Consider the following 24,145-nt stretch of genomic DNA (forward strand, 5'->3'; position numbering starts at 1 on the left):
TTATAGCAGTGATCCCCAATCTTTTTATCACCGGGGACTGGTCAACGTTTGACAATTTTACTGAGGCCCAGGGGGTAGTCTTTTGCTGAAGGATGTCGCCACTGCCACTCGAGCCCCTGCTCTGCTTGCTTTCCTGCCGGGGCCCCTGACTTCCTGCCACCCACTGAGTGGCACTGCTCGCAGCAGCTGCACAGTGCCACGCCAAGGGGGAGCCCCAGCTGTGGCAGCTACCGGAGAGCACCAAAGGTGAGCCAGTGGCAGAGTGGCAGGGCAGCCCCCGAGGCAGCAGCCGGGGAGGAGGACGAGGAGGGGCTGCAGTCCGGTACTGACTGATCCACAGACCGGTCCTGGTCCCTGGACCGGGGGTTAGGGACCACTGCCTTAGATCTCCACCTAGCCTTCTCCCTCACTACTGAGCAGCTGATGCCCCGAATGAGCGGCCTGTGCCTTGTGAAGTTTGGGAACGTGGCTGGCAGAGGATTTGAGCGGGGCCGGCACCAAGGATGAGGAAGAGGAGTGGCTCTACGGTGGTACAAATCCCTTTGTCCCCCTCCCCGCAACCTCCTTCCCTCCCTCCTCCCCCACCCAGGCACCGAGCGCTCTCCCACCCCCACCTCTGTGAGTTGCGGGGAGCGTGCTGCCAGTTCTGCAGAAGGAAGGTAGGTGCAGAGAATAATGTTTCCGTTTTGGGAGGGGAATGTAAACCTCAATGTACTTTTTAAAGAGTTTTGATTTTCATGCAAGGCTTTGTGGGGGGGGGGGGAGGTCCCCAAATTTGCAGGAAAGTCTGTTTAATGTCAAAGTGGCATTGATCCACAGATGGGCTCCACATTATGCTATTAGAAATCTAGATGACAATTAAAGGACCCATGACTGCTACCATTGAATACATTTCCCCTTCCCCAGTCTCCTCATTCTTTCTTTTAAAAAATTCCAAGTTCTAACAGGTAAGAGTGGTTTGGAAATTCTTAAAATTTCTTTTTTGCATTGTTTATGATCTCAAGTTGCATTTTTAAAATAAAAAAAAAACATGTAATTGTAAACTCTGATCAAGCAGAGCATCCTCCCAGAACAGATAGCCTGTTTCTTTGAAAGTTTCCAAGTTCTGGGATCAGGTGGCAATACAAAGGTCAGTCAGCCAGTTCTGTCAGATATTCTGAGAAGTCTGAATCCTGTTTGTAGGTCTAAAATAATTCAGATACCTTAGAGGGGGACATGCAGAACACTGCATTTCACAGAAAACTGAAAAATCAAAGATTGGTATTGCATGAACATTTAGTGCTTGTTCTTACCAAGCTGTGCAGGCTTGAGTGATGAGTCCAGAACTTCAGGCCTCACCTGGAAGTTGGCAACCCCCTGGTCAATGCTGTCCATCTTTAGCAATCTTAAAATCTGGTCACCTTACCTTTAAGCAACCCACTTTGGTGCACCCTAATGACTGACCCTAGTTCCTGTGGCCTTAAGCTTCCACGGGCTGAAGCCCGCTTCCTCCGAGGGGCAGTGTTCTCCTCCGCTGAGGGCTGGCCGTATTCTGCCGCCTCGAGTAAAATGGACCCTGTGGGCTCAAAGGCAGTGAACCGCACAGCCACCTTCCCTTCAGCACGCATAAGAAGACAACAATGGAGCGACCCATTCATGGCCGCCGCCCATTCGCGCCCTGCGGGGCAGAAGCCCTCCGCGGCCCCAGTGGCGTCTCTTGGGAAGCGAATGTGCGGCTGCGCTCTCAGGGCAGCGCTTTGTCGCCGGAGAGCTCGTGGTCGGCGGCTGCGAGGCCCGCACCAGCGCGTCCGGAGAGCGGGGCCGTCTCTTGCCGGGCTTTTCTCGCGGCGCTTGAGCTGGCGCGAAAGCCGCGTCTGGGTGGGACTTGCCACCGCCCACCGCGGCCTCGCCCTCTAGCGGCCTCTCGGAGCAAGCGGCGACGCCATCGCCCCGCCCCGCCCCGGCCGCCACACCGCTGGCGAAGGCGGGCAAGGGGAGGAGCAGTAGGGGCCGGCCGGGAGGGCTGCCTCTCATTTCGCAGCGAGCCGAAAGAGGAGCCGCTCTCGCCGCTGAACGGCAGCCAGGAAGGCTTCCCGGAGCAGCCATGCCGGTGGGTGGCTTCGCACCAGGGCGGGGGTGGGGGTGGGGGCGGGGGTGGGGGCATCGGGCAGAAGGGGAAGCTCCTCTCGCGCGCTGTGGGGCTGCCGCTGCCGGCTGCGCAATTTCCCGGCTAGCGTTGCCTTCCCTTGATGCCTTTGGAGACCCGCGTCTCGGTATTGGGGGTCCCACTTGAAAAGGGCCTCTCCGCTGCCATCCCGGGGGACAGAGCGGCTCCTGTGTGCCGCGCCACAGGCTTCCATCTGTGGCCTTGGCCCAGTCACTTCAGAACGGTGTTCGAAATCGATTAAGTGACTTAAAAGGCAAGATTGTTCTAAACAAGCTGCTATGCCAAGAAGCTTCGACAATGAGCTTTTCTTCCAAGGTACTAATACATTCCTTTAGCAAAAGGCCGGACAGGGATTATACGGCAAAATATGTCACAGAAACCAAAACTGAAAGGACAAGGTGTTGCACATCTGCCCTTGGAATCCCCCCCCCAAAAAAAAAGCATAAGCAGGAAAACAGCCAGTGTGAACAATTGTGCTCATTGAGCCCATTTAAAAGGATTGTGGTTCAGAATGTGGCTGAAGGGCCTTTACAGAAGAAACCTCCACAGTGATCTAAATTGGGTTAGTTATCTTGGGTTAGTTATATTGAATTTTGCCGCCATTCTTGTCTTAACTTTTGTATTAATTGTATTATGTTTTATTGTGCTTTTATTGTTTTAGGGGATTGGTTTTTATGTGACCCGCCTCGAGCCTCTGGGGGGAGGCGGGATATAAATTGATGATGATGATGATGGTGGTGGTGGTGGTGTTGATGATGATGATAATAAAAGACATGGGAGGACCAAAAATTTCTTTGCATGTTTGAAGGTGCTATGTGAAGAAACATGCCTGTATGGGTCAGTCTTTCAGCATGAACTCTTGCAATTGTTGCAGAGTAACTGCCATCATAATTTGAATAAGAAATATGTCAGCACTAAATCCCTGTCCACAGTCTGCTGTTATTCTTACATGCACAGGTGATCAACCGCAAGACTGCATATCAATTCCAACACTGCATTCCATGTTCACAGGTTCACTTTTGGAATTGATCCCTGTGCTACTTCTTGTGGTATTGAATTTTGACCAGGGCCTTTCTGTGGTATATGTTCTTGCTCATCATACCTTTACTCTCAGGAAAGCTCAACCATTTTGACCCAAGTTTTTATGTATGAAAACTTTCAAACTGCCTCCAAGACCTTTAAATAATAAACCAGAAGAGATCTTTAGTTCACATCTTTTTCTTCAGGCTCATTACAGGAATGAACTAGTTCTTTCAACCCCCCCCCCTCAATGCCTGTTGAAGGTGGATTGATTTGACTCCTACTGAAGGTCCCAGGAGTTCAGCCTTTCATGACATTCAGGCTTACACCCATTCTTCTCACTCTTTAGGTTGTTTACGTGGCTTGGATTCCAGGCCCTATTCAGTTTCACCCCAGTGAACTGCATCTTTAGCAGTACCAAGAAAAACCAGTTAGTCACTCAAAGCTTGGCCTCAGTTGCCTCTTTCACTTTTTGCTACCATAGTCTATTAAAAACTGGAAACAAGAAGCCACAGAAATTTGTAATTCTCTCATTACTGCCCTGTTTACTATGGATATAAGCTTGGCCACAACTCTTATCATCCAGGGATAGGCCTATTCTTCTCAAAGTGAAAGGAGACAGTACCATTATCTTTCTGATGCAATGAATGAATGGTAGTTAATATTTCTCTTGGCAAAGGTGACTGGAGACACTAAGTGGTGCCATGTTCCCTAATTACCTGTGTTTATGTTTAGGGACTCTTGCAATTATTCATTGATTGTGGCAATGCTCAGAAATAACCTGTAAGAATTGCACAGTTGAAAGAAGCATCCTTTTTCTGTCTGTTTACTGGTTTGGTATTGTGAACTGTGAGAGTATGCTCATCCTTTAAATGCAGAAGCTGCTGACAAGCAAGCTTGAAAGTATGGTGGATAAAACTTGAATATGACTTTATGACAGGCTGGTTAAACTCTACATAAACTTGTTCAATTTATTCTTACAATCCCTTAAAAGTGTTCTTTGTAAAGAACCATGGGGAAAAACTAAGATCATATGGGTTATGGACTTAAGGGTCAGGGACTGCCAAATCATCATAGCCCCTGAATGCACAGATGTCCTTTGTAATATGAGAACTGTTGCCAAGTATGTTCTCTCTACATGATCTCATGAACAGCTATTATCATGGTCTTCTTACTTCTTGAGCTCTGTCGTTGGTTCAGTCCTCAGAATACAATGTTTGCTTTCTATAGTCCAGCAAGCACATTTGTACAGGTATAGTGGTGAGGGCGGTAACCAACTTACCAGCCTTTGCTACTGGACATGTCGAAGATGACAAAATACATACACAAAAGCATATTGGCTGAACTGAGCAAACACTTTCGATTGCCAGCAGCTTTCTGTTTCATGGATGCAAGAATGGAAAACCAAAGAATTGCAAAAAAGAGTGACCCACAAAGTGAAAAAGAAAGCAGCAAAGCAACAATGGGAAGAAATCTTCAACCCTTGGAAACTCAAAAGCCCATTTAGCTGTAAATTTTAATGACTTAGTGGTTATATTAACTAGTGGCTTAACTAGATATCATGGCTTAAGAAATATATGAAATACCATTAGGAAACTTGAATTAGTGATTTATTTTTTTCTTTGATTTTTAAATTAATCTGTCCTAATTCAAGAAAAAGAGAAAGCATTGTTTTAGAGGACAAGATATACTTAAAAAAAATCACAGCTCACTCTTCACAGCTATTTTTTTTAAAGTAACTCTACATTAGATTCCCAAAGGTGGGGATAGAGATGACACAGCAACTTTACTCTGCAGCCTAGAATTCTGTGATGGAAGATAGACAGGCTATAACTGTAATAAATATCCATACACACATGCTCTATAACCATAGATTTGGGGGTACTTTAATTGTCATGAGTTCTTGTATTGGTTTTAACATGTGGAAAGGAAACAAATAGCAAGGATGAAGCTTAGTCATCATGCAGTTATAATTAAGCCAAGTTGTTGGTTGCATTTTGATGTCCCCTTAAACAGCATTTATAAAAGTGTGCACAAACCCAGCTTTTTCCAGGCTTGCCTGAGCCCAACCAAACCCAAATAATATCCACAGGTCCACCTCAGACATCCCCTCCATGTGTGACCTTTCTGGGGGCCTTAGCTAAGTTACCGTTCCTGTTAGATTGTTGTTTAAGAATACTGTAATTGTGTTATTCAGAACCACTGTTAGATTATTGTTGATGTACTGACTGTGTTAGACCGTTCCATGTATCCCCCCGTGATGTTATATGTAAACCACCCTGAGCCATATGGAAGAGCAGTATAAAAATCTTCATACATACATACATGGCTGACTCCTCCCTTTCCCCCTCTCCCTTCTTGAAAACAGCATGATGGAGGAATAGTAATTTAAGACTAACTGGCTACCCATGATGTGCCAAGCCTGTGTGTGGTTTACCCAGAGTTAGTTTCCCTGCAATAAGCTGAAAGTCTTGGTGAGTTTTTAATCTTGTTAATGATGAGGTTTAGAATCTAATTTGTGCAACAAAGAAAAGTTGGCTTAACGCTATTGTCAGTTATCCATGATGTGCCAATGCATGTATGTGGCTGAATCAGAGTTGGTTTTCCTTTCCCTGCATATGTCAATGGCACATGGATAACTGAGGATGGCTTTAAACCGCTATATCTTCATTACACTCCATGCAGGAGAGCAGACAGGAAACAGGTGTGTACACAAGCCGAATTCATGCACACTTTGATAAGATTTAACTATGGTTTAATGGGATGGCTGAATATAGTTGTGGTCATAGAATTGTTCCATGTGGTCCATTCCAGTGACCTCTCCAATCTTTTTTTGATGATTTCAGAAACATGAGTTCTTTGTAGACATGACCTGTGAAGGATGCTCCAATGCTGTCACCCGTGTCCTCAACAAGCTGGGAGGTAAGTGGTGTCCAGAAAGCTTTGCTGACTCTAACATGAAAAACTTAATGGGCCAGCATAAGTACAGTTCCTTGCATTTTAAGAGAAGGCAAAGATCCTCATGCTGGAATGGCAGGACATGGAGTACCTTTTGAAATACACTTGAGTGACCAGATCAGCTATAGCTCCCTGTTATTCCAATGAAATACTGAATTGTGTCCTTTGGCAATATGGGTCTTACTTGATAATAGTATGACATTTATTCAGATGTATATTCATAACGGTATCTCTCTTTTTTAATTACCGTATTTGCCGGCGTATAAGACGACTGGGCGTATAAGACGACCCCCCAACATTTCCACTCAAAATATAGAGTTTGTTACATTACATTATGGTACTATGGGCCACTATGGGCAGCTATGTCTATCCCAACTGAAGTGCACCCGGCGTATAGGACGACCCCCGCAATTGGAGGCATGTTTTTCAAGGGGGGAAAGTAGTCTTATGCGCCAGCAAATACTGTACATAATTTAAGAGATTGACACAGTCACTTTAATGAATGCCATTTCCAGGGTAGTCTTTATTTCCTTACAGCTAAAGAAACAAGCAATGTTTTGAAGACTTCCTTATTCCTGATGGAAATCTTTTCATCTGTAGCTCAAGTTTTCTCTGGGATTTCTTGACATCCCTGGAAGGGTTTCCTGAAAGGGTGGGAATTAATTGATTTTTTATGTTTTTAAAAAATGTGCTAAACATTTATCAGGTGATATTGACCATATATAGTCATGTTGACCCTCCCTCCCCCTCTCTCTCTCTCCCTACCCCCAATCCACCTCGAAATGACCAATGATGGGGGTGGGAAGCAGATGGGTCCTGAGTAGATGTGGTCACAGCTATGCTTCCCAGCCATACTCTGCACAGTAGCACCACTTCTGGGGTTTCTTGAAGCCTGAGGAATGTTTCAGAGGGTTCTCAATGGTAAAAAAGTTGAGAAAGGCTGCTGTAGCGAATCACCGATTATTGGCGAGAATGTGATTGATTTGAGGGAACAGAACTGTTTCTTCTGGGCTAAAAAAATATATTAAATTACATTAGTTCAGTTAAGTCATTAAGAATTCTTAACACTAGTTTGTTCCCTTATATATTTGGGAAACAGCCTCCTGGGAGGAGACTGTCCAGGGCCCTGTCCGTCCAGGTCCACCCTGATTGGCCCTCCCCCTGCACCTCCTACACTTGCTCCTTGCCTGCTAGAAGCCTTGTGGCTGTCGCCCATGAGGAGAGAGATAGCGACAGGGCTTTGCGGCCCGCAGGTATGCTCCTCCTGGGAAGGAGCCGGGGGGGGGGGGAGTTTGCAGCCTCCCTGTGGGCCACAAAGCCCAGTTGCTGCAGTCAGGCGGGGGGGGGGGGCTTTCCACTCCCTTTAGCCTGGGAAGCTCTCTCGCCACGGGCCAAAGAGAGCCAAGGATTTCATGCAGTTTCTTTGATGGAGGTACCTTCTGTGTACAAAGCATGTAATGTTAGTAGTGTTTATTATAAGACTATGGAGGAGCATTCAATCATATGAACCCTCACTTGCAATCTGAAGCATGCAGCCCCAACACAGGATAACCCCCTTATTTGTTTATTATATTTATATACTGCCCTCCTCTGAGGCTCAGGGTGGTTTACATGGAACTGGAGAAAAACAGTACAGATAACATGATAAATTGAACAATAGTGAAACAGTCATAATAGGAGAATAGTAACATAATGGAACAAACATGGTGAGAACATCCAGGGCATTTCTGCACATGGGTAAAAATAGTGTCATGTCAGCTGAGTGGCATAACACTAAATGAAATCGTGCCTCCCGGCCCCTCCTCACCTTTCCTGCTGTCTGTGCCATTTCGCGCTTCTCCCCCTCCAAAAGTGCTGCTGGTGATGGCGAAAGAGAGTGACGCAATTTACATGGGACTCTCTTCCGCCTGTCACTCAAGCCAGGCAGCCAATTCTGTTTCTCCATGCTTTGAAGGGCCCCCCGTGATGCCCACTAATTTTTTTTTTAATCAGTAGTTCTCTGTTGAAACATCTATGCAGCTCCTCGCCCGGCCTCTTGAGATGGGGAGGCTTCTTCAAAGGAGAGAGACTTGGTAAAAATTCTTACTGCCATTGTCTGCATACTTGTCCACCGGAAGAGGGGGGTGGTAGCAGGGGTGGGATGAGGCAGACATGCATTTGAGTCTCCATACCTTTCTTTGGCTGCTGGCCAGCTGGCTGCTCTCCATTAGGTAGCTCTACAAATGTTGGTGAATCCACTTTTTGGGATTCACCAACTAGTGCTTTAAAATGGAGGAAGTAGCCGGCCAGACACTGAATGTTGGCAACGTCATGTGGAGGGGCCAAAATATAACAACTACTTGAGGTAAGCATTACACTATATTTAAAGGGTGCAGAAATGCCCCCAATTTTAACTGTAACATACTGATGTTAGGCCTTAGATCGCTGCTAAGCAAATGGTGTTTGGCGTACTGTTTTGTTTTCCTGCAAAGTAAGAGCATGCTTTCCTTAAGAGGTCCCCAATAATATCATGGTTGAGGTTCACATTTCAGAATGCACTCAAATATTTGACGTGAACTGGAAGTGCCTCACTCATTTCAACTCTGCTCCATTGTCCATACAAAAGTGGTATGGTCGTCACTGTACATTTTTGTTATAGATCTATTTCATATTGTAAGTTGTTGTGCCTGCCAGTTGTACCTGAGTTGCTAAGCAATTAGAAGATCTGCAACACCTCCAAAGTTGCTATAGAATAGTCCACCCATTTAGAAAGTATTCACCAGAATCCCTTGCATCTGTGCAGGGGGACAACATTATGTCTTCATGTTTCAGGGAAGGTACAGCTGTTGACAGTCGTGTTTTAGTCAGGGAATATCCAGATCCCTAGTCCACTTGGGTTTCAGATGGTTTCCTTCCTCCCTACTCCTAGTAGAAATTTAAGTATCCCTGCTTTGAAGAAATAGGGTTCATTTCCTCACAGGATATAAGGAATATAAGCCCTAAGTCTGTTGCATGGGGGTTAATTGTATTCCGCCATTATAATGCCTGAAAGTTCTGTCCCTCCTAAAATCCATGGAATGAGTCTCACCAATCTGACTCTTGCCACAGAGAATCCACCCAGAGAGCGATATGAACTGGCCAGATTTCAGGCCTTTAGTTGAGGCCAGGTGGAATTGGGAGATCTTCTCTGGTGTGCCATTGACCATCTCCTTGGAGCCAGAAAAATGATCGGGAGGCCAGGGGATGGAGGCTTGTCAGGACGGATGGAGGTTGGAAGGGTGAGATGGGGATTTCATTGTTTCATTGTTTTATTTTATAAATGTTATTTGTTGTGAGCTGCCTTGAGTCAGTTTTGTTGGAATTGGCAGCATATATAAATATAGCAAATAAATAAATATAAATAAACAAAGAAGCAATCCATCATTCTATCCCTATCATTTAACTCATTTCGAATCAGCAGTCATTTAAGAATTAGGGAGCAGGAACATTGGAGAGGAAATCTGCTGTCAGAATGCTGACTATGCCATTTACATTGTTATTTCTTTATCTAGCGGTGCAGTTTGATATTGATCTACCCAACAAGACAGTGACTATCGATTCGGAGCATACCATTGATACCTTGCTGGAGACATTGAAGAAAACTGGGAAAAATGCCTCCTACCTTGGAGACAAGTAACTACATAGGATGGCTTGTCTGGTGGGGCTGCTGTTCTGAAGGAAAGGTTGGTGGCCAGGTATCTTCTAGGAAACATCAAGGGTGCAACTAAACAATGTATGGGAAAGAGTAATAGTTTGGTGGTAGAGCATCTGTTTGGCATCTCCAGGTAAAAAAGAACCAGTAGTAGGTGATGTGACAGACCTCCACCTGTGACTCTGGAGAATGGCTGCTAGTTGGGACAGCAGTACTTTGATAGACCAGTGGTTTGACTCAGTATATTATATATGTTCACGCATTATCTGAAAACAGCAGCCTTCATCTCCTGTCCCCTAATGTGTAATAATGTAGGCACATGATGTGATGTAATCTGTTTTGTTGGCTAAAGTAGGACACAATGTGACTGTTTACCCACTAGGCGGTCTCCTGATTAGTGGGGGAAATTAGTTTAAAGGAGAGAGAGTGAGAGGTGGTTCATGGCCAATTCAGAGGGATCCCAACATTGTGTCCTTTTCTAGCTCCACACCAACCCTGATTGAGCCAAGAGAGGGAAAAGTTTGGGAAGAGCCATGTGTCACCCCCTTGCATTATACAGAACCTCACAGCTATTTGTATGGACTCATGGGCTAACAGGTGTAACTGAATGACAAGGACTCAAGAAGTGAAAAAGGAGAAAAGATTCCAACCCTGATAGTCCCTCTTATAATGTCAAATGATCTACAAACATACATTCACACACTCCTTTGAGAGTTACCCTGGGGAAGTCTCCCTACATCTGCACTCTAAGATGCATGCACAATGCTCCATGTTGCAAAGTGTTGCCCACCATTAATTTGTCACTCAAATAGGCAGTCTTCTATTTAGAGACAGAAGAGAGAGAGCTGTTTTTTTAAATACCCGCTTTTCACAGACCCAAAGCAGCTTACAAATACCTTTCCCTTCCTCTTCCCAAAACAGATACTCTGTGAGGTAGGTAGGTAGGACTGAGAGAGCTCTAAGAGAACTGTGACAAGCCTAAGGTCACCCAGCTGGCTTCATGTTGAGGAGTGGAGAATCAAACCCAGTTCTCCAAGTTAGAGTCCACCACTCTTAACCACCATGATGGCTTAGCTTAAAGTAGACAGAGCAAGAGCGGGTAACTGGGATTCTCCACTTATGTATACAGGGATGGTTCCCTCAAGAGAACTCTCAAAATAAACCAGGTTAGATTCACTGGAAAAAGGTTTTTTATTTAAAATAAAAATAAGAGGGAAAACCACACATACAAACACACTAAAATACATATACGACTAGTTAAGAGGAAATCAGGGAGGAGGGGGTAGAAATCAATTTTGGGGAATTTATAGTTGCCAGTCTCAATGATAGAGGTCCATGGAAGCAGCAGCAAAACAACCAGCATTTCATTAGAAGAAGAGCAGGACGCTTTAGAAGATCTCAGGTGCTTTAGGATGCTTTGGGCCGCTTTGGGCTGATCCTGCATTGAGCAGGGGGTTGGACTAGATGGCCTATATGGCCCCTTCCAACTCTATGATTCTGTGATTCTGTGATATGCCTTATTTTATTGGGCAAAATGCAGCCTGGGGCAGGCTGATGCACTAGCCCCCCAAACATTCCCTTGATGGATTGTCTGGAGGTGGACAATAATCTCTATGTGTTTACCTAAAATGAACTACAGGTGTTGATGACTCTGTATTTACCAGATGGGGAAAACTACCAGGTTTGGTGAATAGTGTTGCGTTGCTTAATTAGCCCAAAAGTGAACTAAGGCTGGAGCTGATGAGATTAATTCAAGGTGAGGCAATAGTTTCTTTAAATGCCCATTGTCCTCATTATGCATCTCCCTGGGGTGGGGTCAATTGCTGTTTCCCACATTCCTAAACTACATGTCCAGGCTTGTTTCTGGCTGACATCCATTTGAGTCTCTTTTTCAGCCAGATAGTGTGTTACTATTTGAAATGATATCAGAAGAAGGTTGTTTATGGCTTTCTGTCTATAAACTCCCCACACAATGAGAGGATGGATCTGATTTCTAGCATAAGGACTTATTCTTCTACTTTATGCTACCATCAGAGAGCATAAGATGCAAGGTTTTGCGGCTACCAGACCTTTTCCGTAGCATGTTGGACTGCACCCTTCAGAAAAAGATGAAACAGCTTGTTGGTGGGAAAGAAGGTGGGAAGAGTTTAGCTCCTCCTGAACAAGCCACTCAGCAAGACTAAATCTTTGAATAAAAGGGCTGCTTGGTGCAAAAGCAGCTGGAAAGCCCGGCTGGGGAGCTGTGCACAAAGCACCCCTTTATCCCAACTAAGTGTATGCATGCAGAAACTTCAGAGGTCTAGCAGCAGTATTGTTGAGGCATCTACAACAGATTTATTACTACACAGTCAAAATGGCCTTGGAGATTTCTGTAATGCTTTAGGGACTGCTTGGAAACATCAAGTAGCAACATAATCCACATCTGCAGTAATTGTGTATGCATCTTAACTATCAGGGGCCTCTGTGGCATCCTTCTTTATCCCAGTGTCAGGAGAGGTTCTCAAGGTCATTCTTAATTATATGAAAGAATGAGAATCTCCATCGGTAGAAATGGTTAGAAAGTGCAAGAACTCCTGAGCTTGTCCGCCTCTTGTAGTATGCTCCAGATTTCCTTAAGAGGGAAATTAGCCAAACCAGGAACTGCTTTAATCAAAGTCAGTATCAACATTCCTCTGATTTGCATGGAGCTGCAGGGTGGAAAGGAGTTTTCCCCTCCCTTTCTGTAAGGCCTCCCTGTTATGCTTGTATGGTTTTCAGACTACAAGTGCTGGAGCAGAGCAGTTGCTCTGTGGAGGAAATTGTTTCTCTTGTTCTTCAGAAATGAATCTCTTTTCAGAGCCAGGGTTTGGGCAGCAGTGCTGATTGCTTCATGGCTTCATTGGTGGAAAAATAAGAAACCGTTTGTGTGGTATAGCAGTTAGAGTGCTTTGACTAAGGGAGGAGCTGTGGTTTAGAGGTTGAGAATCTCTTTTGTCTGCAGAAGGTTTATGGTTCAGTCCCCAGCATCTTTAGTTAAATAAGGATTGGGTAGACTGTACTTCTTGATGAAGAAAGTGGCAAAAAAAGGTTGCCAAGTAAGACAGTTCTTCTTCCACCTCCAAGCATGTTGACACTATCCTCGTGTTGTAATCCTCCATCTGGTCTCTGGGGTGACTTTGGAGGCATCTAGTGGACTAGCCATCTACTCACTTCTCTTGCCAGAGTGCAGCCAAGCCACAACCACTGGGAAGTATTGATCATAGAATCATAGAATTAGAAGGGGCCATACAGGCCATATAGTCCAACCGCCCTGCTCAACGCAGGATCAACCGAAAGCATCCTAAAGCATCCAAGGAAAGTGTGTATCCAACCTTTGCTTGAAGACTGCCAGTGAGGGAGAGCTCGCCACCTCCTTAGGCAGCCTATTCCACTGCTGAACTACTCTGACTGTGAAAATTTTTTTCCTGATATCTAGCCTATATCGTTGTATTTGTAGTTTAAACCCATTACTGCGTGTCCTTTCCTCTGCAGCCAGCAGAAACAGCATCCTGCCCTCCTCCAAATGACAACCTTTCAAATACTTAAAGAGGGCTATCATGTCCCTTCTCAACCTCCCTTTCTCCAAGCTGAACATTCCCAAGTCCCTCAACCTATCTTCATAGGGCTTGGTCCCTTGGCCCCAGATCATCCTCGTCGCTCTCCTCTGTACCCTTTCAATTTTATCTACATCCTTCTTGAAGTGAGGCCTCCAGAACTGCACACAGTACTCCAGGTGTGGTCTGACCAGTGCCGTATACAATGGGACTATGACATCTTGTGATTTTGATGTGATGCCCCTGTTGATACAGCCCAAAATGGCATTTGCCTTTTTTACCACTGCATCACACTGCCTCCTGATGTTTCGTTTACAATCCACAAGTACCCCAAGGTCTCGTTCACACATAGTGTTACCTAGAAGCGTATCCCCCATCCAGTAGCCATGCTTTTCATTTTTCTGACCCAGATGCAGAACTTTACACTTATCTTTATTAAATTGCATCTTGTTCTCATTTGCCCATTTTTCCATTGTGTTCAGATCTCGTTGAACTCTGTCTCTATCTTCTGGAGTATTTGCCAGTCCTCCCAATTTGGTGTCATCTGCAAACTTGATGAGTAGTCCTTCCACCCCCTCATCTAGATCATTAATAAATATGTTTAAAAGTACCGGACCGAGCACCGAGCCCTGAGGTACCCTGCTACTCACCTCCTTCCAGTCTGATGAAACACCATTGACAATAACTCTTTGAGTGCAGTTCTCTAACCAATTCCCTATCCACCTAACTATCTGAAAATCCAGATTGCAGTCCTTCAATTTATCCATCAGAACATCATGGGGAACCTTATCAAAATCCAAGTAAACAACATCAACCGAATTTCCACGATCCAGCAAACCTGTCACTTGGTCAAAAAAGGAAACCAGGTTGGTCTGACAGGACCTGTTGGAGACAAATCCATGCTGACTTCCTTGGATCACCAAATTGTCTTCCAGATGTTTGCAGATCGCTCCCTTTAATATCTGCTCCATTATCTTCCCCACAACAGAGGTCAGACTCACTGGTCTGTAGTTTCCCGGGTCATCCTTCCTCCCTTTTCTGAAGATCGGAATAACGTTTGCTCTCTTCCAGTCCTCCGGGACATCTCCAGTCTTAAAGAGGTCCCAAAAAAGATGGACAAGGGTTGTGAAAGTTCTTTGAGCACTCTCGGGTGCATTTCATCCAGCCCAGGGGATTTGAACTCATCCAGTGCAGCTAAATGCCTCTCAACAACCTCTCTGAACATATCAACCTGCCACCCAGACACTATCTCTTGGCTACTGCCATCTCTAGATGTGCCTAAACCCTTTGATCTATGGGAAAAAACAGATGTAAAATTGGCATTGAGCCTTTCTGCTTTCTCTGCATCTTCCGTTAGAGTTTGTCCATCCGCACCCAACAGCAGGCCTATTGCCTCCTTTACTTTACGTTTGCTCCTCACATAACTGAAAAATCTTGTCTCGTTACAGTGGGCTTCCCTGGCCAGTCTTAGCTCACTCTCAGCTTTGGCCTTTCTGATGATTGATCTACACTGCCTAGTAACCTGTAGGTACTTTTCTTTAGAGCTCTGTCCTTCCCTCCATTTCCTGAACATTTCCCTTTTCTTTCTTAGTTCCCCTTGAAGTTCTCTGTTCATCCAAATAGGCTTCTTAGAGCTCCTGCAGTGTTTTCGTCTTTCTGGGATAGTCATTGATTGAGCATGCAATAGCTCTTGTTTGAGCAGTGCCCACCCTTCACATGCTCCCTTCCCTTCCAGTATTCTCGTCCATGGTATGACACTCATCATGTCTCTGAGTTTATTAAAGTTTGCCCTACAAAAATCCAACATCTGTGTCTGGCTACAAGCTTCCTTGCCTCCCCATCTCAAAAGGAATTCTATGAGGACATGGTCACTTCCCCCTAGGGTTCACACCTCCTTCACCTCATCCACCAACTCTTGCCTATTGGTCAGTATTAAGTCCAGTATGGCTGAACCTCTTGTGGGTTCATCTACCATTTGATAAATGAAATTGTCAGCCAGGCAGGTCAGAAAGTTGCATGACTGAAGACGCTTTGCAGAGTTTGTTTCCCAGCACACATCTGGGAAATTGAAGTCACCCATGATGACAAGGTCCTGCTGCTTGGATATTTTCTCAAGCTGCTCACAAAATACAGCATCCACATCCTCTCGTTGGTCAGGCGGTCGGTAGCAGACACCAACCACCACACTGTTTGTTTTCCCCTCGCTTATTTTCACCCAGATGCTTTCCACAGGAGCTATACTTTCCTTCACTAGAATTTCCTGACAGGTAAGCCCTTTCCTCACATACAGTGCCACTCCTCCACCTCTTCAATCTATTCTGTTTTTTCTGAACAATTCATATCCATCCACTATTACATTTCAGTCATCGGAATCATTCCACCAAGTTTCTGTGATGCCTACTAGATCATACCTTTCCATCAGCATGAGAAGTTCCAGCTCTTCCTTCTTATTGCCCATGCTTCGGGCATTAGTATAAAGGCATCTGAATCCTTTTACTTTTGGTTCCCTATGAGCTGGCCTTCCTAGTTGAGCTGCCCCCGATCGGTCTCCCTCCTTACACTCTCTATGTTGAACGTCTCCTTCCCCTTGTGGCGTCAGTTTAAAGCTCTCCTGATGAATCTCCCCAGGTTCCTGCCAAACACATTCTTCCCCAGCTTCGATAAGTGCAGTCCATCAGGTGCTAGTAGGCCTTCCTCAAGAAAGCCTATCCCATGGTCCCAGAAACCAAATCTCTCCTGCCGGCACCAACTATGCAGCCACTGATTCACCTCCATTATCTTCCTATCCCCACGCATTCCTCTTCCCTTGACAGGCAAGATTGAAGAGAATACCACTTGTGCCCCCATTTGCTTGAGCTTCCTCCCTAGATCTTGATAGTCTTTTTTAAGCCAGTTTGGTGTAGTGGTTAGGAGTGCGGACTTCTAATCTGGAATGCCAGGTTCGATTCTGCGCTCCCCCACATGCAACCAGCTGGGTGACCTTGGTCTCGCCACAGCACTGATAAAGCTCTTCTGACTGGGCTGTGATATCAGGGCTCTCTCAGCCTCACCCACCCCACAGGGTGTCTGTTGTGGGGAGAGGAATGGGAAGGCGACTGTAAGCCGCTTTGAGCCTCCTTCGAGTAGGGAAAAGCGGCATATAAGAACCAACTCTTCTTCTTCTTCTTAATAGGAGCGATGGTATTCACGGACATGTCATTCGTTCCCACATGGACCATCACAAATGGGTAGCGATCCATAGATTTGAGGAGTTTGGGCAGCCGTTCTGAAACATCTTTAATTTGTGCCCCTGGCAAGCAACACACCTCATAGAATCATAGAATCATAGAATCATAGAATCATAGAGTTGGAAGGGGCCATACAGGCCATCTAGTCCAACCCCCCTGCTCAACGCAGGATTAGCCCTAAGCATCCTAAAGCATCCAAGAAAAGTGTGTATCCAACCTTTGCTTGAAGACTTCCAGTGAGGGGGCGCTCACCACCTCCTTAGGCAGCCTATTCCACTGCTGAACGACTCTGACTGAGAAAAACTTTTTTCCTGATATCTAGCCTATATCGTTGTACTTGAAGTTTAAACCCATTACTGCGTGTCCTTTCCTCTGCAGCCAGCAGAAACAGCATCCTGCCCTCCTCCAAGTGACAACCTTTCAAATACTTAAAGAGGGCTATCATGTCCCCTCTCAACCTCCTTTTCTCCAGGCTGAACATTCCCAAGTCCCTCAACCTATCTTCATAGGGCTTGGTCCCTTGGCCCCAGATCATCTTCGTTGCTCTCCTCTGTACCCTTTCAATTTTATCGATGTCCTTCTTGAAGTGAGGCCTCCAGAACTGCACACAGTACTCCAGGTGTGGTCTGACCAGTGCCGTATACAATGGGACTATGACATCTTGTGATTTTGATGTGATGCCTCTGTTGATACAGCCCAAAATGGCATTTGCCTTTTTTACCGCTGCATCACACTGCCTGCTCATGTTTAGTTTACAATCCACAAGTACCCCAAGGTCTCGTTCACACACAGTGCTACCTAGAAGCGTATCCCCCATCCAGTAGCCATGCTTTTCATTTTTCTGACCCAGATGCAGAACTTTACACTTATCTTTATTAAATTGCATCTTGTTCTCATTTGCCCATTTTTCCATTGTGTTCAGATCTCGTTGAACTCTGTCTCTATCTTCCGGAGTATTTGCCAGTCCTCCCAATTTGGTGTCATCTGCAAACTTGATGAGTAGTCCCTCCACCCCCTCATCTAGATCATTAATAAATATGTTAAAAAGTACCGGGCCGAGCACCGAGCCCTGAGGTACCCTGCTACTCACCTCTCTCCAGTCTGATGAAACACCATTGACAACAACTCTTTGAGTGCGGTTCTCTAACCAATTCCCTATCCACCTAACGATCTGAAAATCCAGATTGCAGTCCTTCAACTTATCCATCAGAACATCATGGGGAACCTTGTCAAAAGCTTTACTAAAATCCAAGTAAATGACATCAACCAAATTTCCCCGATCCAGCAAACCTGTTACTTGGTCAAAAAAGGAAACTAGGTTGGTCTGGCAGGACCTGTTGGAGACAAATCCATGCTGACTTCCTTGGATCACCAAATTGTCCTCCAGATGTTTGCAGATCGCTCCCTTTAATATCTGCTCCATTATCTTCCCCACAACAGAGGTCAGACTCACTGGTCTGTAGTTTCACGGGTCATCCTTCCTCCCTTTTTTGAAGATCGGAATAACGTTTGCTCTTTTCCAGTCCTCCGGGACATCTCCAGTCCTTAAAGAAGTTCCGAAGATGATGGACAAGGGCTGTGCAAGTTCTCTGGAAAGTTCTTTGAGTACTCTCGGGTGCATTTCATCTGGACCAGGGGATTTGAACTCATCCAGTGCAGCTAAATGCCTCTCGACCACCTCTCTATCCATGTTAACCTGCCACCCAGACACTATCCTTTGGCTACCGCCATCTCTAGATGTGCCTAAACACTTTGACCTGTGGGAAAAAACAGATGTAAAATAGGCACTAAGCCTTTCTGCTTTCTCTGCATCTTCCGTTAGAGTTTGTCCATCCGCACCCAACAGCGGGCCTATTGCCTCCTTTACTTTACGTTTGCTCCTCACGTAACTGAAAAATCTTTTCTTGTTACAATGGGCTTCCCTGACCAATCTTAGCTCACTCTCAGCTTTGGCCTTTCTGATGATTGATCTACAGTGCCTAGTAACCTGTAGGTACTCTTCTTTAGAGCTCTGTCCTTCCCTCCATTTCCTGAACATTTTCCTTTTCTTTCTTAGTTCCTCTTGAAGTTCTCTGTTCATCCAAATAGGCTTCTTGGAGCTCCTGCAGTGTTTTCGTATTTCTGGAATAGTCATTGATTGAGCATGCAATAGCTCTTGTTTGAGTAGCGCCCACCCTTCACATGCTCCCTTCCCTTCCAGCATTCTCGTCCATGGTATGACACTCATCATGTCTCTGAGTTTATTAAAGTTTGCCCTACGAAAATCCAACATCCGCGTCTGGCTACAAGCTTCCTTGGCTCCCCATCTCAAAAGGAATTCGATGAGGACATGGTCACTTCCCCCTAGGGTCCCCACCTCCTTCACCTCATCCACCAACTCTTGGCTGTTGGTCAGTATTAAGTCCAGTATGGCTGAACCTCTTGTGGGTTCATCTACCATTTGATAAATGAAATTGTCAGCCAGGCAGGTCAGAAACTTGCATGACTGAGGACACTTCGCAGAGTTTGTTTCCCAGCACACATCTGGGAAATTGAAGTCACCCATGATGACAAGGTCCTGCCGTTTGGATATTTTCTCAACCTCTCGGGTTAGGGGGTCGGGCCCAGCCACATGGCGATCCATTCCTCTTAACAGGGAGTGTCCAATTACCAGTACTTTCCTTTTTTCTTTTCTTCTCAACACCATCTGGGGGCCCCCCTCTCAGCCTTGAAGCAACATGGAGGAAAGTAACTAGCATCCCCTCCATGCTGTCATTCCCCCCTCTCCCTCGTCTTGTCTCACCCACTAGCTAGATCTGGGAGAAGGCAGCTTTCCCCCAAAAGGTTCTTGCTGTGCAGCCCTGTGCCTGCTTAGTCAGAATCAAATCAGGTTGTATTTAATGAGTCACAGGAAAGTATTCATAGGGTTGCAAACTTGGTTTCTTTCTCTTCCTTAATTCTAAATTCCTCAGATTATACCCCAGCCCCCAGGAAGCTTCTCCTGCATCTGTACTAGGATGCAGAAGTTGATTTGGGGGCTTGGAAAGCTGACTTTCAGCTGGGAATAAGAAGCTGGGCCTACTCTACAAGGAATTGAAAAGCCATGTCCTGTGGTCATAATAACTTGGCTAGTTCAGTGGTCTGGCTATGTGTTCACACCGATCAGTGTTCAGATCCATATGTAGCTATTAAGGTCACTGGGTGACCTTGGATTCATTCTCTCTCAGGATGGTGTGGGGATAAAATGGAAGGGAGAAAGTGTATGCTGACTTGAGTTCTTTGGTGGGACAGCAGCAAAAAGATGGACAGATGGATGGGATGGCGTTAAGGAGAGTGGCCTGTGTTGTGCCTTGCTAATTTTAAGAATGCTGTGTTTCAGTGTTTTGTATGGTTCCGAAAAATAGCATGCATAGTTAATGGGGCATAGACTTGTATGTACCTACTACTGTAAAAATAGATTCAAGTGGGTAGTCCTCTCTTGGTCTGAAGCACCAGAGCAAAGTTGGAGTCCAGTGTTATGACCAACAACATTTTAATCAAAGTATAAGTTTTTTTGTGCATGCACATAGAAGCGTATGCTTTGAATAAAACTTTGTTGGGCTTAAAGGTGCTACTGGACTCCAACTTTGTTCTGCTGCTGCAAAAAAAAAAAGTCATGCCAAAATAACTCAAATCCTGCACCAAGAAAAATGGGATTTTCAAACATCGACATGGCAATTAATATCATTGCATATATTTGCTTATTTTGCAAACTTTCTTCCGCTGTTGTTAGTCTTGAAGAAAGGAATCTTGGAAAGTGCTTGAGCCCTACTCCTTGCCACTTCTCAGCACTAACAGTATCCCCTGTAGCTTCTTTGTGCTTACCATGCATTGCTCAGACACTTTCAAGGGCTTTTCCTGAGGGCCCCCCCCCTGGTCCAGTTGGATTAGAATTTAGCTACAGCTTTAGAGAGAGAAATATCCTATACATGCATTACCCAGCATCATTTGTGAATGATGAGTCCTGTGTTTCTTCCAGACTAGATTTTGAATTTTGCATAATTAAATTTTCCGCTGTTGTGGAGTGTTCTTCACGATCCCCTTCAAGAGACCCCAAGACCTCATGTTTCTTGTTATGAGCAGAAACCTTTCTGTGAACCATCTGGCTCATGTAAGAACTCAGGGATAGTGAACTCTGCTCCAAAAACCAATGTCTCTGTTTGATAAGGAGCGCAGCATACATGCAATGGCAGTAATCCAAGAGCAGCTTCTGTAGGTTGGGACATCCCACCTGTACTCCTGCTTCATTGGGTGTGGATCTGAAAGTCATTTTCTTCTTGTATACAGAATCTTGATTACGGATTATTTCTTCCTTTATAGTCTACCTTTTTCTCAGAGACTCAAGGTGGACTATACAAAAATCTATTCAAACCAACAGCACAGCCTTCTGGTAAGCAATGTGGTAGGACTGAATTTACCAAAAACAATGCAAACAAAAAAATCTCTAAGGCACTACAAAGTGTCTAAGGTATAATAGTAATAATATATTATAATGCAGAAAGTGGATTGCCAAGATAAAGTAAACAAGAAAGGTCCAGTAAACAAGAAAGGTGATATATACAATGCACGTTGCAATAAACATGCAGTCTTATCCCTAATGGAGTGACTTGCAAAGCTGTTTGATTCTACTACAGTTCTCATCTCTTGGAAAATATGCTCTTCTGAAAACATATGAAAGCCTGAGTGGTGTAATGGTTAAAGAGCAGTGGACTCTAATCTAGAGAACTGGGTTTGATTCCTCCACGTGCAGCCAGCTGAGAGACCATGGGCCAGTCACAGATCTCTCAGAGCTCTCAACCTCACCTCACTGGGAAGAGGACGGAAGGTGACATTACGCTGCTTTGGGATGCCTATGAGTAGTGAAAAGCAGGGTATCGATTGCATGTGACTGGGTGGTTGTTGGGCTTAACTATTTGCAGAGTGGCACCTCTAGAAACATTTGCTCACATGAGTGAAGCGAGCAGAGCAGGAGAGATGGTCTTGCAGGTATGTGTGTCCAAAGCCATCAAGGGCTTTGTAGATGATAATCAGCACCTTGGATAGAACCCAGTAACTGATAGGCAACCCAGTGGAATGACAGCAGGACAGATGTGGCATAAATGCTCCACCTGGCATCCAAAAGCTACCAGACAGTAGTGTTCTGTACCAACAGCAGTTTCAAGGGCAGGCCCATAGAAAGTGTACCATGGCTCTTTAGCCTAGAAGCTAGAATCCATAGCATGGATTCACATGGCTAATTCAGCTGAGACAAGGAAGGTGGTGATCTTCCAGGCTCTAAGAAACTGCAGCTGCTTCCGCTTGTTGCTGCAGAAATATTGCTGGTTCCGATGTAACCCCGAGTCTCTTAAATAAGTCAGTATTGGATGGCAATAAAGGTTTTCTGAATCTGAATGAGTCAGTATCTGTCTGCTGGACACTGTCAAGAGTGGAAATAACAATGTCCCTCAAGGCCTCAGCCTTTCCAGCCTACATGACCTCTGTCTTGTTGGGATCCAGACTTTGGAGTCTAATTCAGCCCTACATAGTAGAATTTTTCTGACTTGAAATGGTATGCATACGCTGCTGAGCCTGAGAAAAGTGGGATGTTTAAAAAGGAAAAAAGGGCACTGGCCCAATTGCTTTCCAAAGAAATCTACCGATCGTCCCGCAAACACACACACGCATTACAAAATACTGCACCTTTGCACCATTTCTAGAGGAGCTGGTTCCCTCCCATAGCCTTTTACAAAAAGTTCAAAAGATGGTGACACCCCAAAAGGCTTTTGTACATTACTCATGTGCATCTTGGAGCTTCTCCTCATATGTCCACAACTGAGGACTATCTCGGTACGGAGAGGAGGGTTGATGCTTGAAGATCATTGAATCCTGTACTTTTCTATTTCTAAGAAGTACAAACTCTGAGAGAAGAAAATTGATTAACCTAAACAGTGGGTTTCAAAGATATCTGTGGAGGGCCTTTGTCATTATCCACACTGTAAATAGGGTGAACCAATTCTCTCTATATATACAATACTCAGACTTATGATCCTTCTCACAGGTGCCAAGAACTCATCACAAAAGATGTACTGTAAGAAATGTAACTTTTGTATTTTACAGACCTGTCACCATGTAAAGAACTTTCTGGCTTTCCTTTGTAGGATTATACCTAAGCTAGCAGCATGGTGGCATGCCTAGAAACTTCAAGGGTTGGTTAGGATTTTTTTGATTCAATAGTTTGGTAAGCTACTTGTGTGTGAGAGAGTGAGAAGGAGAACACATAAAAATCATTCATATGTAGGATAAGGAAACACAGCTTGGTGTCGGTCTAATACTCATCTGATGTTGTTTTACTTTTTGACTACTGGGTAAGCTGGACAAACCAAATTCTGCTTCCCATAGTCCAGTTCCTGTGAACTCAGCCCATTCAAGTCAGTCAGCCTGCTCAAAAGTGGGTTGGGAGCTGAGCCTTTAGCAACAGCTTGCGAGCACTCGTGCTTCCCCCAGCAGTCATGAGAACTGAAAACTGAAATGTTTTCGATTTTGAACAGTCTTGAGAACAGTTTAGGTTTTGTGGCACCATCCGCAGGGCCCGCATAAAGGAGCTCTTCCACCAGGCATTTGGTGGGGCCGACTGACCCATAACATCTACAGGTCCTCCCCCCCCCCCAGACAGAGAGATCGAACCTGCTGAGGGAGTGTCAAAGTTATTGTTGAAGTGCTGTTCTAATTGTTCCAGTTGGTGTGTTGTTGTTATTGTTATATTGATTTTGATAGTGTTCTATGTATATGTTCCAAAATGTTTTATGTAAACCGCCCAGAGCCGTAGGGAAGGGCGGTATAAAAATCTAAATAAAAAAATAAAATAAATCTTTGACTTTTCTAAATCAGTACTTTCTCAGAGAGGGGAACCGTGCGCAGCCTGATGAAGCAGTCCACTGTAACTTCAACTATAGAATGCCAGCATATGGATCAAATCTATGTATCTTGTGACTGCCTCATTACAGCCCAGTCGCTGTGTATGGCAGCCCTCCAGGGACTTAATAAGCCTTCTGTTTTTGTCTTCCAGGAATCACAGAAGTCGGGGGGAAGGTATCTGACAGGTCACCTTATACAATTGGTGAGTTGCATTCAGCTTGGAGAGGAGGGCATAAATTGTGTAAACCTTCAATAGATGGGGGAGGACCTGAACAATTACATGGGATTCATTGGCTTGGCCTTATGTGATTGATATATACAGCTGATATTCTAAGTTCAGCCAGCAGGTGGTGGTCTTGTTTAATGCTATCTGCTCTTTGTTTTTTTGCAGCTTGGCTCCCAGGGCTTCAGTCTGGAAGCAGCTGTTTACACTTCTGCCAGTCCCCTTCCTTTGACCACTGTTGCTCTGCCAGATGTGGAGAAAAGAGGAAGGGTGGGAAGACAAGATGCTTTCTGGGGGAAGGACTAAAATATATTTTAACCGTATTTGTCCAAATCTTTTCCTGCAAATGTTGTGTTTATGCATTCTTCTGTTGGAGCCTTGTAATAAAACAAGGAGTTGCTTCTATTTTCAAGTAAA

The 24,145-nt window shown here is 44.9% G+C and overlaps 1 protein-coding gene across 4 annotated transcripts; it reads left to right on the top strand.

The window, feature by feature from the left end:
* The first annotated feature begins 488 nt into the window (after window positions 1-488).
* ATOX1 (antioxidant 1 copper chaperone) lies at window positions 489-24,145 on the top strand. Of its 4 annotated transcripts, none has more exons than XM_077326513.1 (5): window positions 489-659; window positions 6,013-6,088; window positions 9,655-9,837; window positions 23,657-23,707; window positions 23,897-24,145. In XM_077326513.1, exons 1-3 carry the CDS (start codon window positions 504-506, stop codon window positions 9,777-9,779), a joined length of 357 nt encoding a protein of 118 aa, XP_077182628.1. In that variant the 5' UTR covers window positions 489-503; the 3' UTR covers window positions 9,780-9,837; window positions 23,657-23,707; window positions 23,897-24,145. The 4 variants fall into 4 exon arrangements, with proteins under 4 accessions (XP_077182628.1, XP_077182627.1, XP_077182631.1 ...); XM_077326512.1 differs by having other exon boundaries at window positions 9,655-9,825; XM_077326516.1 differs by lacking the exon at window positions 489-659 and adding an exon at window positions 1,957-2,089 and having other exon boundaries at window positions 9,655-9,825.

This window comes from Paroedura picta, chromosome 3, assembly GCF_049243985.1.
Source record: "Paroedura picta isolate Pp20150507F chromosome 3, Ppicta_v3.0, whole genome shotgun sequence".
Lineage (NCBI taxonomy): Eukaryota > Metazoa > Chordata > Lepidosauria > Squamata > Gekkonidae > Paroedura > Paroedura picta.